We start from the raw sequence: 14,662 nt of genomic DNA on the forward strand, positions 1-14,662 counted from the left end.
CCATCTTCAATGCTTCGGTGGCTGTTTAGTCCTAGTCCAATTCAGAAACAATAATTTTGAGTAGAATAGCCAAACACGTGCTGTCGCTCGAGTGAGGTGGCGCTCGACGTTCCCTTTCGAGCTCCAAGACCTCAAGCGTGGGGGTCTATCTGCCTGGTACGTCTTCTTTACTAGGCCGTGCGCCTAAACGACGCGCCCATGCACGTTGAGCTTGGCCGGCGGACTTCCCGCTATCGACCGTTGGTTGGTTCGCGAGGCGGCGCCGTGGGGCCAAGTCGATGTCGCCATTTGCGCCGAGGATGAGGTTAGACGCTAGCCACCCAATCAAGGGCATCCCTCCACACTAACAGATTGTGGACAAGACCTCGCGACGACATCCCTGTCTATGGTGCAGCTGGACCCAGACTCGATGGCTGTAGGTTTCGTCTAGAGAGGCGCAAATTACGTTTTTCGTCAAGGTTCAAAGACGTGATGGACAGCTAGCGATATCGACGGCGTGGCTGAAAACGTGGGCGTATCATTCGTTTTTAGAAGGGCCATAGCTCAAGCCCAACCCGAGGTCTTGCCCGTTAGTTGGGATATTGAGGATACCCTGCTCATCAGCTCATCAGGGTAGCTACCCATGCCCATTGGCACCTTCCGCACTTGCCCTCCGCATGGAGCTTCCCGCATACTAGCACGGTAGACATGCAGGAGGGTGAGCCCCACTCTCCACCCCCGGACGTCATCTGCATGGTAAGCCTCGTCTGTCAATGGGTTCTTCTACATGCCGTGCTTGGGTCCAGAGCAAAACGCCGCTTGCCCTCCTGACAGCAGCAGAGGTACCCAATACTTGCGGGCTGGCCTGAATCGGGGGACGGCGTGGAAGTACCTTCTGTGCGTATCATTGACCTCTAACTTTCCCATCTATGCTTTCTTTTCCTGCCCATCTGGCCAGAGAGGGCAGATCCGCCGGCCAGCATGCAGTTTGGGTACCTACCTATCCATCTTTTGCCCCAGAATAGTTGAGCTCCGCGTTCCAGCAAGCTGAGGCCTAGTTTTCGCGCCTCCGCTTCTCCGCCCCTTGCTGTGCGCAAGTGAACGAAGGCCCAGCCACGAGACATAAAACCCTAGACACCCGCGCAGCGTTTGAGATATCACCCCTCGGTCCTCGCGCGAGGAGCAACCTACCCGCCACCCTACCGGCTCGAGGCAGACAAGCAAACCACCCGGAACACCCTCGCGCACGCCACTGTCCTTGGCCTCGACACGACAGGGCAAACCGGTCATCTTGGCCCTGAAGCCTCCTGCAGCTTGGCACAGCACCCTTCGCTTGCGCCTGGAGTTCTTGTCCACACTAGGAGCCCAGGACAAAGGAGAGCTCTGCTTGGCATGGCGCACGGCCGCATCGCCGCCCGCCTCGTCGGGATCGACACCAACTTGTACAGCAAGGAGAGGCGTGCTGCCATCCCCCGCGATCACATTGGCGTCTCCCGCTACGTCGAGACGGAGCCCACCGCCAAGGATGCGCTGCTGCGGCTCGTGCCGACGAGGCAGGATGTCAGCTCCTACGTGCGCTCTCTGTTCCCCTTTATCGACTGGATCTTCCATTACAACCTGACATGGCTGGTCGGGGATTTGATTGCGGGTAGGGACAGCTGCAGGCATATACACGATGTACACGATGAACCATGCATGCTGACACGAAGCAGGAATTACCGTGGGCTTCGTGGTTGTGCCACAAGGCATGGCCTACGCCGGCCTGGCGCAGCTGCCGCCCGAGTTTGGGCTTTACACCTCATTCGTCGGTTTCCTCCTCTACTGGGCATTCGCCACAAGCAAGGACATAACGATCGGTACGGTGGCCGTCATGTCCACCATTGTGGGAAACATCGTGATCCGAATCCACAAGGAAGACCCGGACCTCCCTGCCGAGCAGATCGCCCGCTGCCTGGCCCTCCTTTCGGGTGTGGTGCTGCTTGGCCTGGGTCTGCTCCGTCTTGGCTTTATCGTCGAGTTCATCTCCCTCACGGCCATTGCGTCCTTCATGACGGGCGCTGCAATCAGCATAGCCTGCGGACAGGTTCCAACCATGATGGGTCTCAGCGGCGTCAACACCCGCGACGCAACCTATATGGTCATCGTCAACACCCTCAGGGCTCTGCCACAGACCAAACTGGATGCGGCCATGGGGCTCTCGGCCCTCGCAATGCTTTACCTGATTCGCGGCTTTTGCGCTTTCATGGCCAAACGACAGCCGAGGAAGCAGAAGATGTGGTTCTTTATTGCTACCCTCCGCATGGCATTCGTCATCCTGCTGTACATCCTGATTAGTTTTCTGGTCAACCGCAACGTCACCGATGCCAAAAAGGCAAAGTTCAAGATTCTCGGACCGGTCCCTGGTGGTAAGTTCATTATCCCTGCTGCCCCTTGGCTGTATTTTGCGCAATCTACAGGAACCCTCAGACACCGAGACATGTAGAGGGCGGGATGCTAAGCGGACATCATTCCTGCAACAGGATTCCAGCATACCGGAGCTCCCGTGATGAACCAGAGGGTCCTCAACGCTGTTTTACCAGACTTGCCTCTCACCATTATCGTGCTTATCATTGAGCATATTGCCATTTCGAAATCGTTTGGCCGCATCAACAACTACATCATCAACCCGTCACAGGAACTCGTCGCTATCGGCTTCAGCAACGTGTTCGGCCCGTTTCTTGGCGGCTACCCTGCCACAGGATCCTTCTCCCGGACGGCCATCAAAGCCAAGGCTGGCGTTCGCACGCCCTTGGCTGGCATTTTTACCGCCGCCATCGTCCTTCTAGCGCTCTATGCCCTAACCTCTGTCTTCTTCTACATCCCTTCGGCGAGCCTGGCGGCCATGATCATCCACGCCGTTGGGGATCTCATCACCCCGCCGCGTACCGTCTATCAGTTCTGGATGACGTCGCCCATCGAGGTGATTGTGTTTTTCGCCGGCGTGTTTCTGACCATGTTCACCAACATCGAGAATGGCATCTATCTCAACATGGCCGCCTCTCTCGCACTCCTTCTCTTCAGGACGGCCCGGTCACCCGGGCGCTTCCTGGGCCAGGCGCAGATTTACACAACCACCAGCACCGCGGGCGCCACACCTGAGGAGCTAGCTGCGTCAAACAGCGGCCGGGACGCCTATCTCGACGAGCAACGCCAAGACAATTCGAACCCCGACCTGCCGATTCAACAGGTCCACCCCGGGGTCTTTGTATACAGATTTCCTGACGGCTTCAACTACACAAACTCGGCTGCGCACCTCGACTTTCTCACCATTTACATCTACAGCAAGACGCGCCGCACGGTGCTCGACAATTTTGCCAAAATTGGAGTTCGTATTTTCCCCGATTACAGCTTGGCTCAAACCAGACAGGAACGCTCGGGATTTGGCTGACACCAGATACAGGACCGTCCATGGAACGACCCAGGGCCGCGCCGAGGCCAGAAATTGTCGGAAGACATGGCATCTCGGCCGGTGCTGCGCGCCGTGATCCTTGACTTCAGCGGGGTGAACCATGTGGACGTGACGTCGGTACAAGCACTCATCGATCTCAAGAACCAGTTCGCGAAGCATGCAGCACCGTCCCCAGTTGAGTGGCACTTTGCTGGGATCGGCAACCGGTGGACCAAGCGCGCGCTCGTGGCCGCTGGCTTTGGCTTTGAGGACTCTAGTGCTGCCAGCGAAACATCTCCTGGGGCATCCGAAATCGACAGCAAGGACCGAGAGGGCGACTCGGACGGCGGTCCCAAGACGGGCCAAACCACGCCCTCGTGGACGCCGCTATTTAGCGTGTCGATCATGGAGAGACCCGAGGGTGTGCCCGTGTCGGTGCGCGGCGACGACCCCGAGGACCCGGAGAAGAGTGCTGTCAGCTCAACTCGGGGAACCTCCACTAGAGGCAGGCTGGTGCCCGTGTACGGGCTTAACAGGCCCTTCTTCCACGTGGACGTTGCCGAAGCTGTTGAGAGCGCCGTCCAAAGCATTCAGAGCCACACGGGGCCATAGTGGTCTTGCATTGGTGGTGCATTGGCTTACTCAACATTCTTTTTTTCTCCTGTAGTGTTTGACAGCATGGGACAGCCGCAGGCGTGCACCTGCGGGGGCCTGAATTGGTTGCGTTTTGGATACCTCTGTTCCTCCTTTGAACCCTATTCTCTTGGCGGAACATGCATGCCATCAACACGTAGAATTTTGTTAGGGGTTCGTCTACAATGAATAATCAGAGCATGACATATCTAGCAGATGACATGCAAGGTCGGACGCGTCTGATCATAAAGGGTCTGCCAAGGCCGACGTCCAGCGGGGTCTGTTGGTTGTTTGAGTCGGCGAAGGTCGGCAGGGTGCAGATTTGTCACTCGTGAGCAGCAGTGACGAGATGGCCCGACTGCCGGCAGCACGTCTTCAGCTCGGGTCCCCACCTGGAGCTCGAGCTGTCGTGCTGCCCGCTCGCGTCATCGGTGTTGGGGGAGGGGCAATGGGACCGTTGGGCTAACATGGGATCAGTGGCGCCAAGATTGAATGCTTCAGTTTTCGTTCACGTCTTGGGGACATGGCTATCTTTCGAGAATGAGAATACTCCCAGCCTCTACTAAATATCAAATCTCTGTTTTCCAGTAGCCTTTCCCCCTATGGATAGTTACTGTATTGAGGATAATCCCACGGTTGACTGTGAATCTGTTAGTGACCTAGGTTGCGTGATTTGTCACGATGGAATTGGAACCGCCGCAGCAAATTCAGCCCTAGTAGGACCTTGATGGAATCCCGCTGCACCGCATCGAGCTGATGCAAGCGCCCGGTTCGCCCCTCGATTTCCAATCGCGAGGGAGAGAGAGGAGGGGACCTGCCCGCGAGTTCCAGTCCCATCCATCCCGTCCTCGTGCCACGCCCTCGCCTTGCACAGATTGCCCTGTACTAGCTCCGGTAGGTAGTGTTAGGACCTTGCGGATATAAAAACAACCCCGCCCCACGTCACCCTCCCGACCCGGGAGGAAAAAAAAAAAAAATGTCCAGGCTGTTCATCAAGTCAATCCTCCCCACCACAATCTTCGCCCGACCTTTGGTCACTGCATCATCCACACAAAGACTCGCCTCGGCCGCCGCTAGGAGAACACCATCAGCACCAGTCCCCTTCCTAGCCTGCACGCCGACGACGACGACTCGGATCCCCGCCCGAGGCTTTCGCAGCACCCCCGCAAACATGACTGTCCACGAGGTCACGACGGGCGACGAGTTCAAGGCCGCGCTGGCCGGCAACAAGGTCGTACTCGTCGACTTTTACGCCACCTGGTGCGGCCCGTGCCGCATGATCTCGCCCAAGGTGTCCGAGTGCGTTTTTGTCTCCTGTTTCATCCCCCCTTGGTGTTTTTTTTTTTCCCCCCTCGAGCGCTGCCGTAAACTAACCAACTCCCGCACCTAAACAAAAACAGGTGGTCCGAGAAGTTCCCCAACATCCACTACGTCAAGGTCGACGTCGACACCGTGCCCGATGTCTCGCAGGAGTACGGCATCCGCGCCATGCCCACCTTCCTGCTCTTCAAGGACGGTGAGAAGGCCGACGAGGTCGTCGGCGCCAACCCTCCCAAGCTGGAGGCCCTCATCACCGCGGCGCACGCAGAGGTTTGAGTCGGCGTGTCTGCATGGTAGCATCAAACTCATCGTCGGCATTTACGGCATGGGCGCAGGATGGAAAAGATGCTCGAATATATAAATAAGCTCCCAAAAAAAATACACCACTGTCATCAGTTCCTATGAGGACAAAGATGCTATAACACATGGTATCATTAAACGTGTGCGAGTTACAGACTGCTGCAGACTGTGTATGCCTTGTTAAAGCAGCGCTGAGCAGGAGGGGAAGAAAGACCCGATAAAACACCCAAGACAGGGAACGTCATCACCGAGTTTGGAAACTCCGCGGGTGAGATCGAAAAAAAATAAGCAGAAAAACAAAACAAGAACAAATGGGGAACGGTAAGCAATCTCCAAAAAAGCCGAAAACCATCACCTCTCTCAGTCCAGTTCGCCCGTGATGTACCCAACTTGCCTGCGCCCCGTGACGCCGGCGTTGCCCAGGGACGCGGCTAGGGCGGCCTGCGAGTCGACGAGGGCGCGCTGCTGGGCGATGCGGGCGCGGGCGCGGCCGTCGGACCGCTCCTCGTGGTGGGCGAGCTCGTCGCGCTCGGCGGCGCGGACGGCCGACAGGTTGCGCTCGGCCGCCACCTGCTCCTCGCCTAGGGCCTTGCGGTACTCGATCTGGCGCCGCTGCTTGCGCGCCTCGGCATCGACCTCGGTGTCGGCCAGCAGCCGCGCCTTCTCGAGCTCCGACTCGGCCGCGAGCCGGGCGTGGTCGAGCGCGGCCTCGCGCTCGGCCCGCTGCGCCGCCACCCGCCGCGCGAATGCCTCCTCCTCGGCCGCCGTCCACTCGCGCATGGCCTCGAGCTTGTCGGCCCGCCGCCGCCGGTCGCGCGCGTCCTCGACCGCCGCCTTCTCTTCGGCGATGCGGTTCTGCAGCGCCGCCATCTCATCGGTCCGCACCAGGACGCCCTGGTGGTCCTCGCGCTCGAGCCGCTGCCGCTCCGCAAGCGCCCGCCGCTCCCGCTCCGCCCGCAGCAGCTCGTCCGGCAGGCCCTGAGCACCCTCGGGCTGCGGCCCATCGTTGGCGTAGAAGACACTCGCCGCCCGGTTGGCCTTGAGCAACGCCAGCAGCTGCTCCCGATTCGCCTCGCCGCCCAGCCGCGCGCTCGTCATGACGCGCGCCACGTACTCGGTTGGCGAGTACGTGAATCGCCCGTCCGTATAGTTGTTGAAGGGCTTGTTGATGTGCTTCCACATGCCCACCTTGAGTAGCGCCCTGGCCGTCGTCACGGGCTCCTGCGACTCGAGCGCCAGGAGCAGCACCGACTTTTCCTCCAGCCGGATGGATGGGTCTGTGCCCTGCTCCATCAGGAACGCCATGGCCTTCTCCATGGCCTTTTCGCGCGCCGGCGTGAGGGGAATGTCGGCCGCGTGTAGGCAGATCTCGCCGAGGGCGCTGCGGCCGCCGTGCAAGGGGCTGGGGAAGTCGATGTCGTGCCCGAATTCGGCGAGCACCTGCATCGCGCGCACGTCCAGCTCGCGCGCCGCATTGTGCAGAGACCCGTCGTCCTTTGATGGCTCCGCCGCCAGGATGGACGTCATCATGGTTGTCCCCACCTCGCCACCTATTTGGGTTGCCAGCGTGAGCGCAGTGTTGCCCGTAGTGTCTGTTATGTTGACCACCTCCGGGTCCGCTAGGATTAGTGCCCGAACGAGGTCGAGCCGCTTGTTCCTGACAGCCACCATGAGCGGCGTCGTCTTGGTCTCCGACGTCTCAAAGTCCACTTTGGCGCCGTTTTCAATGAGCTGCAGGATGACGGCGCTGCTGATCCTCTTTTGAGGCTGCAGCAGAGCCCAGAGCAGTAGGCTGACTTGCTCTTCCTCGGCGTCGTCGGCGACACGCGCCGTCGTCATTCTGTCGAAATAATAACCGGCGTCCAGCAAAGTCTGCACCATCTTGGTGGACCTAGGGTACCGATCCAGCGCCTTGAATACCACGGGCTCCGAATCTGGCTGGACTGTCACAACATCTAGTCCCACCTCCCCGTCCCTGAATTGGGCAAAGAGAGAGACGAGCTCTAGAGCCTTGTCCTCGGGGAGCTGCAGGTCGAATACGTGCGGTAATGCCATGGAAACCGCCTGGGGAGTTGGCTTCTGCTCCAGCAGCTGCTGGATAAGCTCGACATCGCCGGCTCTCGCCGCCATCTGGAGCGCCTGCCCGGAATCAAAGCTCACGTCGGCACCCGAGGCGAGAAGGAGCTCGGCGAACTGCCGGGCGATGCCGTCCCTCTCAGACCCATATGCGTCGATTGCAGAGGCAAGGGCAGAAGAGATGCCATCACCCCGCGCACCCTTGCCCAGGAAGCACTTGGCGACTTCGAGTCCGTCCTCGGAGAGCCAGATATGCGTGCTGGCGGGACTGAAGGCTTGCGCAAAGGTCCACGACAGATCCTCGGGAGAGATCTCGCGCTCGAGGAAGAGGTCAACGACGGGACGCAACAGCTTCTGCGTCGCGTCGCACAGCGCTCGACACGCGTTGGTAGTCGGCGAGGCGCCCTTCTCAAGCAGCAGCCGTACCAGCTTCAGGTCGACATGCTCCTCGTCGTTGACAGCCTTGGTAAGCCCGACCTCGACATCCTCACCCACGGGCAGCCCGGCCTCGAAAAGCATTTCGATGACCTCGTAACGGAGGCCCGCGGCGAGCCGCCAGCTAGCCTTGAGGGACTGGATCATGGTCGTGTGGGACGGGCGCTTCTGCTTTCCGCCGACGTCCCCTAGCCCGAGCATGATGCGCAGGCTTCCGAGGAAGGCGCTGCGTGTTGCCGTCCAGATGGCCTCGCCTCTGTTGTGATCCAGGCTGCAACCCCACTTCAGGAGGAGCCGAACGAGATTGATGCCCTTGTCGCCGTATTTCACCGCCGACACCAGCTCGGCGTCAACCACTTCGCCCGTGACCCCCTTCTCGAGCAGCAGACGGAAAACAGCGCAGCGCTTTTGCAGGTCGGCAATCGACGTCGAAGCCTGGAAGCCCCTGAGCAGCGTCTGCTTCTCGATTGTTGCGGGTGATGAGAGAAGGATCTTGAGAACCTCGTGCGAGCCCGACCGACAGGCCTCGACAACCGCCTGTCCTTCCTTGTGCTCAATACTCGCCCCGGCGTAGACGAGGGTGCTGACAAGCATGACGTCTCCAGTAGAGGCTGCAACGAGGAGGGCTTCCGACGCCGCCAGGCCTGATGCCCCTGCGTGTAGGAGCATCTGGCAGACGCCCTTTCTCATATCCAGGTTCTTCATTTGCATGGCCTCAGTCAGCAAATCGTTGAGCACCGCGACGTCGTACTTCGTTGGCGTCTTGATGAGTACAAGCTCGACAATATCAGGCCTCTCCCTCTTGATCGCCAGCGTCAGCGCCTCACCGTCCGTACTGTCCGCCTTGCCAGCCAGCAGGTTGATCAGGGGCAAGTCATCGGTCCTGTCCTTAACAGCGTGTACGAGCGCCCGATTCGCCTCTTTCGCCGGCGCCCCAGCCTCCAAAAGCTTCTGCGTGAAAGCCAGCCGGTCCATCGGGTCGGTGATGTTGACGGCACAGGGCATGGCGGTAGCCATAGACTCGGGGCTAGGCCGCGCGGCGAAGATTATATCGACGAGCTGAGTGTCTCTACCCTTAATAGCGACACACAGGCAGCGTCCTTTTTGAAAGTTGACGTCGGCTCCGGCCTTTAGCAGAGCCTTGACACCCGAGAAGGCGCGCTGTTCTGGCGGCGTGTTCACGACTGCCGTGACTTCAGCCACGAGGAGGCCGGTGGCCGAGCCCTTCTTTTCCATCCGTGCCAGAATGGCCTCCATCTTGCGGGCCTTGTCCGGTGTCGAGGGCAGGCCGGCGGATTTGTGAAGTCCGCGTTCAAGTGTCTCCTGCGTTGGCTTCCCAACACGCAACATGAGGTCCACCACCTCAAATTCTGGTTGCCGGACAGCTGTGCAGCGCCAAAGCGATGATGCGTCAGCCACGTAAACCATGCAGTGATAGTGACAAGGTTTGAGATTGGAGTTGCAGCAGAAGTCTCGCTGTGTCAGAACGTCACGACATCGGACGACAACTTACCAAGTATGAATGGCGCGCTCGAGTTGAAATTGATATTGGCGCAGCCTTGCTTTATCAGCACTTCCACCAGCTCCTTGTCTACTGGGTTTTCCTGCAGAGCAATGATCAACGCCTCTGCAGTCTCATTACTCAACAGGATTGGAGTGTAGTTTGCAAGGAGGGCTGATATCATCTTGAAGCGGGTGTCGACGTCGGCAGATAGCATAGCTTTAGAGACGGCGGTCACTGTTGTTTGCGGCGAGGGTTGGCTTTGAAGGAGAGTCTTGAGCAGAGGCACATCCTCGTGGGCTACGGCCGAGATGATGCCGGCGCCACTGTTGAAGTTCACGTCGGCATCATGTTGCAGCAGGAGGGAGATAAATCGCTCGTCTCGCTTGGGCGGATGCTCCTCGATGGCGCCCTGCAGCGCCTGGGAAACACATGAGCCCCTGACCCCGGCAGACAGGAATAGCTTTGCAATCTGGTAGCGGTCGATTGGCGGCAGCGTCATCACCGTAGGGAACACGGCTGTCAGCGTTTCTGCGAGTGGCCTGGCGGATAGGATCAGCTTCACGACCGCCACGCTCCTGGTCATGACAGCAAGCCGCAGGGCCTGTCCGGCTTTGTGATCGACCGACGCCACGTCGTGCTTGTCGCGGATAAGGCCGCGAGAACCTCGTCTGACGTCGTGCTCTGGCTCGAGGCGTCCCGGGTCGCCGGGGAAGTACGGTGAAAGGAGAAGCTTGACGGATTCGGCATCGACGTCTTCGGCGGCGGCAATGAGGGCTTCGCTGAGAGGCGGCCCTCCTGCTCCCTTGCGAAGCAGTGCTGAGAGAAGCGTACAGCGCTCCTCCGAGGTGATTCGCCTGGGGATTTTTAGCACGCACTCTGAGGCGCATGCTGGGCTGAGTGTTGTGGTGTCATTGAGTAGTAATGGCACCAAACTAGCCCTTCCGTGTGCTATCGCCGTGCGCAAGACTTTTGCATATTCATACTCAACCGAGGCTCCGTATTCTATCAGCAGCTGGACCATGTCGAAGAACTCGGTAGCGGCGGCCTGGATCAGCGCCTCCGAGACCGCATCGCCTTCGGTGCCGGCGCAGAGAAGCATCTCGGCAAGCGCCAGCTTCTCGTTGGGGATGATGGTTGGGTGAGAAAACAGCTGCGTGAAGGCCTCGCTCAAGCAGGGGCCGGCGGGAGGCTTGGCGCCCGTCAGAATAGCCAGGCAAATGTCGCCGCGGCATTGAGCAATGGCCGTTTTGAGGGCAGCACCGCCGTCGTAGTTCCCGTCCGCCGTGGAGCGGCTTAGCTGGAGGACGGTGTCGAGGCAGCCCTTCTGGGTGGCAGCCACCATGGCCCGGGAGACCGTGACTGGTGGTGGTCGGCCGTTGGACGCCAAGAGCCGCGCCGCCATGTCGGCCTGTCCACCAGCAGCGCTCAGCTGGTGGAAAATCTCGAGGCCCTCGGAGCTCTGTGATATGCTTGCGCCATGGGCCAGCAGTGACTGGATGATGGCCTGGTTGCCGCTGCGGATGGCCATTGGCAGGGCAGCGTCGAGCGTCAAGGGGTCTGCGTACTGGACGAGCACGGCCACCATGTCGGCCTGCTGGTTCTGTACGGCCCTCTGAAGGACGCGGCTGCGCTCACTACTGCCGAGACTCTTTCTCCTATTCAAAAGGGTGGTCTTGCCCTTGGGAACAGAAACGTTGACGTTGCCGCCGCCGGCCTGCAGCTTCTTGATGAGCGCGTGGGCGACGGCCGGCGGCCCGGCAGCGGAGACATGGGCGTCAAGAGTCTCAGAGATTTCCGAGAGATCCCAGCTTTTCTTTTTGCTACTGCCCATGAATGATAGTCGACGACCGCCCTGTGGGGATTGGGCCGGGTCAGTAGCGAGCCTGTGGCGCTTCAGGAGCTCCTCAGCCATAAAATCGTCGTTGGGACCCGGCGGCTCCGGCCATGGCGGTGGCTCCGGTGGTCGGGCCGCCGACGGCAGGGCGCCCGTCGGGATCTTCCATTCCTTGGCGAGGCTGAGCAGGCGCCAGCGGCGGTCTTCTTGGTTCGGCAGTCCGTTCATGGCGATGCAGCGCCAGCCAGGGACGGCGATGACATCCAAAGGATCAGAGGGCGGGTTAGCCGCCCAGATGGGGAGAGATGCGGCGGCTTTGAATGGGGTGGCTGGTGGCACGAGCCTGGCCGTGGGCAACGGTAGTAACCTAGGCACGGATGGAGCCTTTTCTGTGAGTGCTTCTAGGGGGTAGCGCAGAGCGGTCTGGCATGGGCAGCGGCAATGGAGCCGGCGGATTCGGTCGATTGAAGCGCGTTAGCGATTTGGCAGTGGATCCAGCTCGACGTCGTGGCTGGGGCTGGGCTGGACTGGACAAGAACGAAAAGTGACAAGACGAGACAAACTGCCTTGTGCTCCGAGCTTTCTGCTCCGGGCTCCAGTCCAGCTTGCGCCAACGCTTTATTCTCGTGGCCACTGCGGGTGTTGGTGCATGATCGGGCAGCACAAAATATAAACGGCTATGTATAGCACGGCACGGCTGCTTGCGTTTCGGTGCCCAGCCAAGTTCCTCGTGGCCAGGACGCAGCAGAAGGGTGCAGGCAACGAATCAAACGACCCACTTGGACTGCGGTGCTTGCTGTCGTTTGTGGAGCGAAGAACGGGGGAGTGTGCGTGGGCGCCCTCGAATGGCTCTTCTGTGCCGGCCCGCTGCAGATGGGAGGAGACTCGACAGGATGGCAGACGAGATCTCGGGTCTTGGGGCAAAAAGCCACGCTTTTGTGATGGCGATGATGGAATGCGCCCAGCGTCGAGAAAAAAAAGATGGGATGGCTGGGAGAGTTCGGGAACGTCTGCAACTGACAGGGGCTTCGTGAAACCGACACCAAGGATCACCGCCAAGGACATGGGGGTTTGGCCTGAACGGTAAACCTAGCGCACAGCCCCAGCGGTCGCTGTTCCGAGCCCAGAACACGCACAGTGGGCACAGTGAGCACAGTGGCTGGGGATGAAGGCGAGCCGAGTGGCTGAAATGTCCATTTGGGTTTGTCGGTGGGGCAGCGGCTTCCAACCGCGTCAGGCTGCTCAGCCAGGAAACGCTAGGCAAGCTCTCTGAAGCCAAGATCTGCCGCGTGGCTTTTGACGACAGCCTCAAGACTGTCTTCGCCCAGTAGGGTATAATCTCTTAGGATTACGATGAAGGGCGAGAGACAACCGTCAACCTCGAACTTTGAACTGGTCGGCACGCGTGGGACGGCAATACGCACAAAGTGGCAGTCACCTGCCCTCCAACCAGCCCGTCGTTGCGACCTTGCTGCAACATCAGATGGCAGGAAAAGGCAGCACAAAAGACCGCAACAGCCAACACAAGCACTGACTTTTCTCCCGTCCAAATACCACACGAGGCTAGGCTGCGGGTATGAATGGCCAGCAATGGACCACGAACCAGACTGGACCGATAAGAAAGCGGGTGGCGTTGTCCGAGGTTTAGGCTCCACAGCTGCAGCTTGTTGCGTGCCACAGCGCAGCCAGTCGACAAAGGGCTCAGCCTCAAGCACGACGTGTCCCGGCACCCATTCCGCCAATACCATCAGGCCTGCCTCGACAGACTTTGCGGAGAAGCACAGAAACTTGAAAAAGTCCCGCGTGTGTCCATGCAATTCAGCCAGTATTTTCTGGAACGGACACCTCTGTCGAATGATTGGTCTATTTACAGCCGACCTTGCGACCTCGTCTCGAACTGCCAGGATCCAGGAACTCGGCTATGATGAATATCTATCATAACCTATCTGCTTCCCCGCAGACGGACATCCCTATCACAAATTACTGGCTCGTAGCAGTTTGTTTAAGCCAGCAAAGCTACCTATATCATTGTAATCCATCATGACTGCGTTTGGAACATGTTTGGTGATGATCGCTCCTCCTGTGCGCTGTAGAGTGAGAACATGCTGTGGCTTTGGTTGTTTAGGACATGTTGGTCTAATATAACTGCGCTGTTCCTCAAGCAGTTGTGTTTCCTAGCAGAGACAAGATATCTTTAGGACCTATGGGCCGCCATTTAGGGCAATATTTACCGCTCTGTTACTGTTCTCTTTTCCTTCTCTCGGTTCTTATCACTTTCCTGCAGACTACAGAATCAAGGCGGTTTAGATAATGCCTTAGGCGCAGTCCTTTTTGGAAGGCGCTACCCACGTTCTGCAACCCAGCTATTATAAAATCTCGCGATAGGTACCTACCTAGACATCTGGGGATATCACAGGTTCTGCCCACAACAAAAAAACCCCCAACAAAGCACCGGAGCACCACCAAAAGGGCAACTCCAGTGCTAGCTGGCCGCTTTCCTCTCGCTAAGCTTGACGGAAAACCCATCAAGTATCTGCTTGTCTCGAGCGGGCAAGTGATTGCGGCCTCTCTCTTACCCGTACACACACACCTCTTCCACCTGTTCACCTTTGGCTCACACTTTCCTCCCTCTCTCACCTGCACATACAAGAACGGCGCTTTTTGCCGAGGTCATCATCTGGTCTTGGACCGTAAACCTGATCAAGTAACGCACCTCTAGGCGCGCTTGATTTCAGCCTACTTCCTGACCTCGAGAGCCTCATTTCCGTAAACAGCTGCCTCCACCGGTCAGATCAGAATAACCTCTGAGGAATAGTCTGCCGAGCACACTGCACAAATCCTCCCTCTATTCTTCTTCTTCTTGAGGATTTAGGCTGTCCTACACTCAGCACGCTTTTGCTCGCGACTCCCATTACCCTCCACTACTCCTCCGAGGGCCAAACCTTCCTGGAGAGTTGACGGTCTCCCACCAGTACTCGTCTCAATCAGCTCTAGGTGTTTCCCACATCACCACTCCTACCAACCTCCAGTGGGATCCTCCTCAGCTTCCAACACGGTGTCTACCTACCCGCTTACCTCGTCATCTTATCACATCTCACAAAAGCCTTCTAGGCGGTTGCTTGCGATCTTCCACCCACCGCAGCCTCTTTGATCG

At 58.7% G+C, this 14,662-nt stretch overlaps 3 protein-coding genes across 3 annotated transcripts; 2 read left to right on the top strand and 1 right to left on the bottom strand.

Moving 5' to 3' along the window:
- Positions 1–761: 761 nt before the first annotated feature.
- On the top strand, positions 762–4,338 carry GGTG_03026 (hypothetical protein). The gene is made up of 4 exons (XM_009220804.1): positions 762–1,627; positions 1,692–2,384; positions 2,499–3,343; positions 3,419–4,338. The coding sequence occupies exons 1-4, from the start codon at positions 1,372–1,374 to the stop codon at positions 4,016–4,018; spliced, it is 2,394 nt and encodes a 797-aa protein (XP_009219068.1). The 5' UTR covers positions 762–1,371; the 3' UTR covers positions 4,019–4,338.
- Positions 4,339–5,002: 664 nt separating this feature from the next.
- On the top strand, positions 5,003–5,861 carry GGTG_03027 (thioredoxin). The gene is made up of 2 exons (XM_009220805.1): positions 5,003–5,338; positions 5,440–5,861. Exons 1-2 carry the CDS (start codon positions 5,016–5,018, stop codon positions 5,633–5,635), a joined length of 519 nt encoding a protein of 172 aa, XP_009219069.1. The 5' UTR covers positions 5,003–5,015; the 3' UTR covers positions 5,636–5,861.
- Positions 5,729–12,298, bottom strand: GGTG_03028 (hypothetical protein). The gene is made up of 2 exons (XM_009220806.1): positions 9,684–12,298; positions 5,729–9,555 (listed from the first exon to the last, which is right to left on the bottom strand). The coding sequence occupies exons 1-2, from the start codon at positions 11,734–11,736 to the stop codon at positions 6,020–6,022; spliced, it is 5,589 nt and encodes a 1,862-aa protein (XP_009219070.1). The 5' UTR covers positions 11,737–12,298; the 3' UTR covers positions 5,729–6,019.
- Positions 12,299–14,662: the final 2,364 nt, after the last annotated feature.

This window comes from Gaeumannomyces tritici (assembly GCF_000145635.1).
Source record: "Gaeumannomyces tritici R3-111a-1 unplaced genomic scaffold supercont2.2, whole genome shotgun sequence".
Taxonomy (NCBI): Eukaryota; Fungi; Ascomycota; class Sordariomycetes; order Magnaporthales; family Magnaporthaceae; genus Gaeumannomyces; species Gaeumannomyces tritici.

Excerpts from the sequence above, each read along its gene's own strand:
- GGTG_03026 (XM_009220804.1), top strand. The coding sequence starts at position 1,372 with ATGGCGCACGGCCGCATCGCCGCCCGCCTCGTCGGGATCGACACCAAC. Across the intron at positions 1,628-1,691 it reads GGTCGGGGATTTGATTGCGG|GAATTACCGTGGGCTTCGTG; the intron begins GTAGGGACAGCT and ends GACACGAAGCAG. Across the intron at positions 2,385-2,498 it reads TCTCGGACCGGTCCCTGGTG|GATTCCAGCATACCGGAGCT; the intron begins GTAAGTTCATTA and ends TTCCTGCAACAG.
- GGTG_03028 (XM_009220806.1), bottom strand. The coding sequence starts at position 11,736 with ATGAACGGACTGCCGAACCAAGAAGACCGCCGCTGGCGCCTGCTCAGC. Across the intron at positions 9,556-9,683 it reads GAGCGCGCCATTCATACTTG|CTGTCCGGCAACCAGAATTT; the intron begins GTAAGTTGTCGT and ends GGCGCTGCACAG.
- GGTG_03027 (XM_009220805.1), top strand. The coding sequence starts at position 5,016 with ATGTCCAGGCTGTTCATCAAGTCAATCCTCCCCACCACAATCTTCGCC. Across the intron at positions 5,339-5,439 it reads ATCTCGCCCAAGGTGTCCGA|GTGGTCCGAGAAGTTCCCCA; the intron begins GTGCGTTTTTGT and ends AAACAAAAACAG.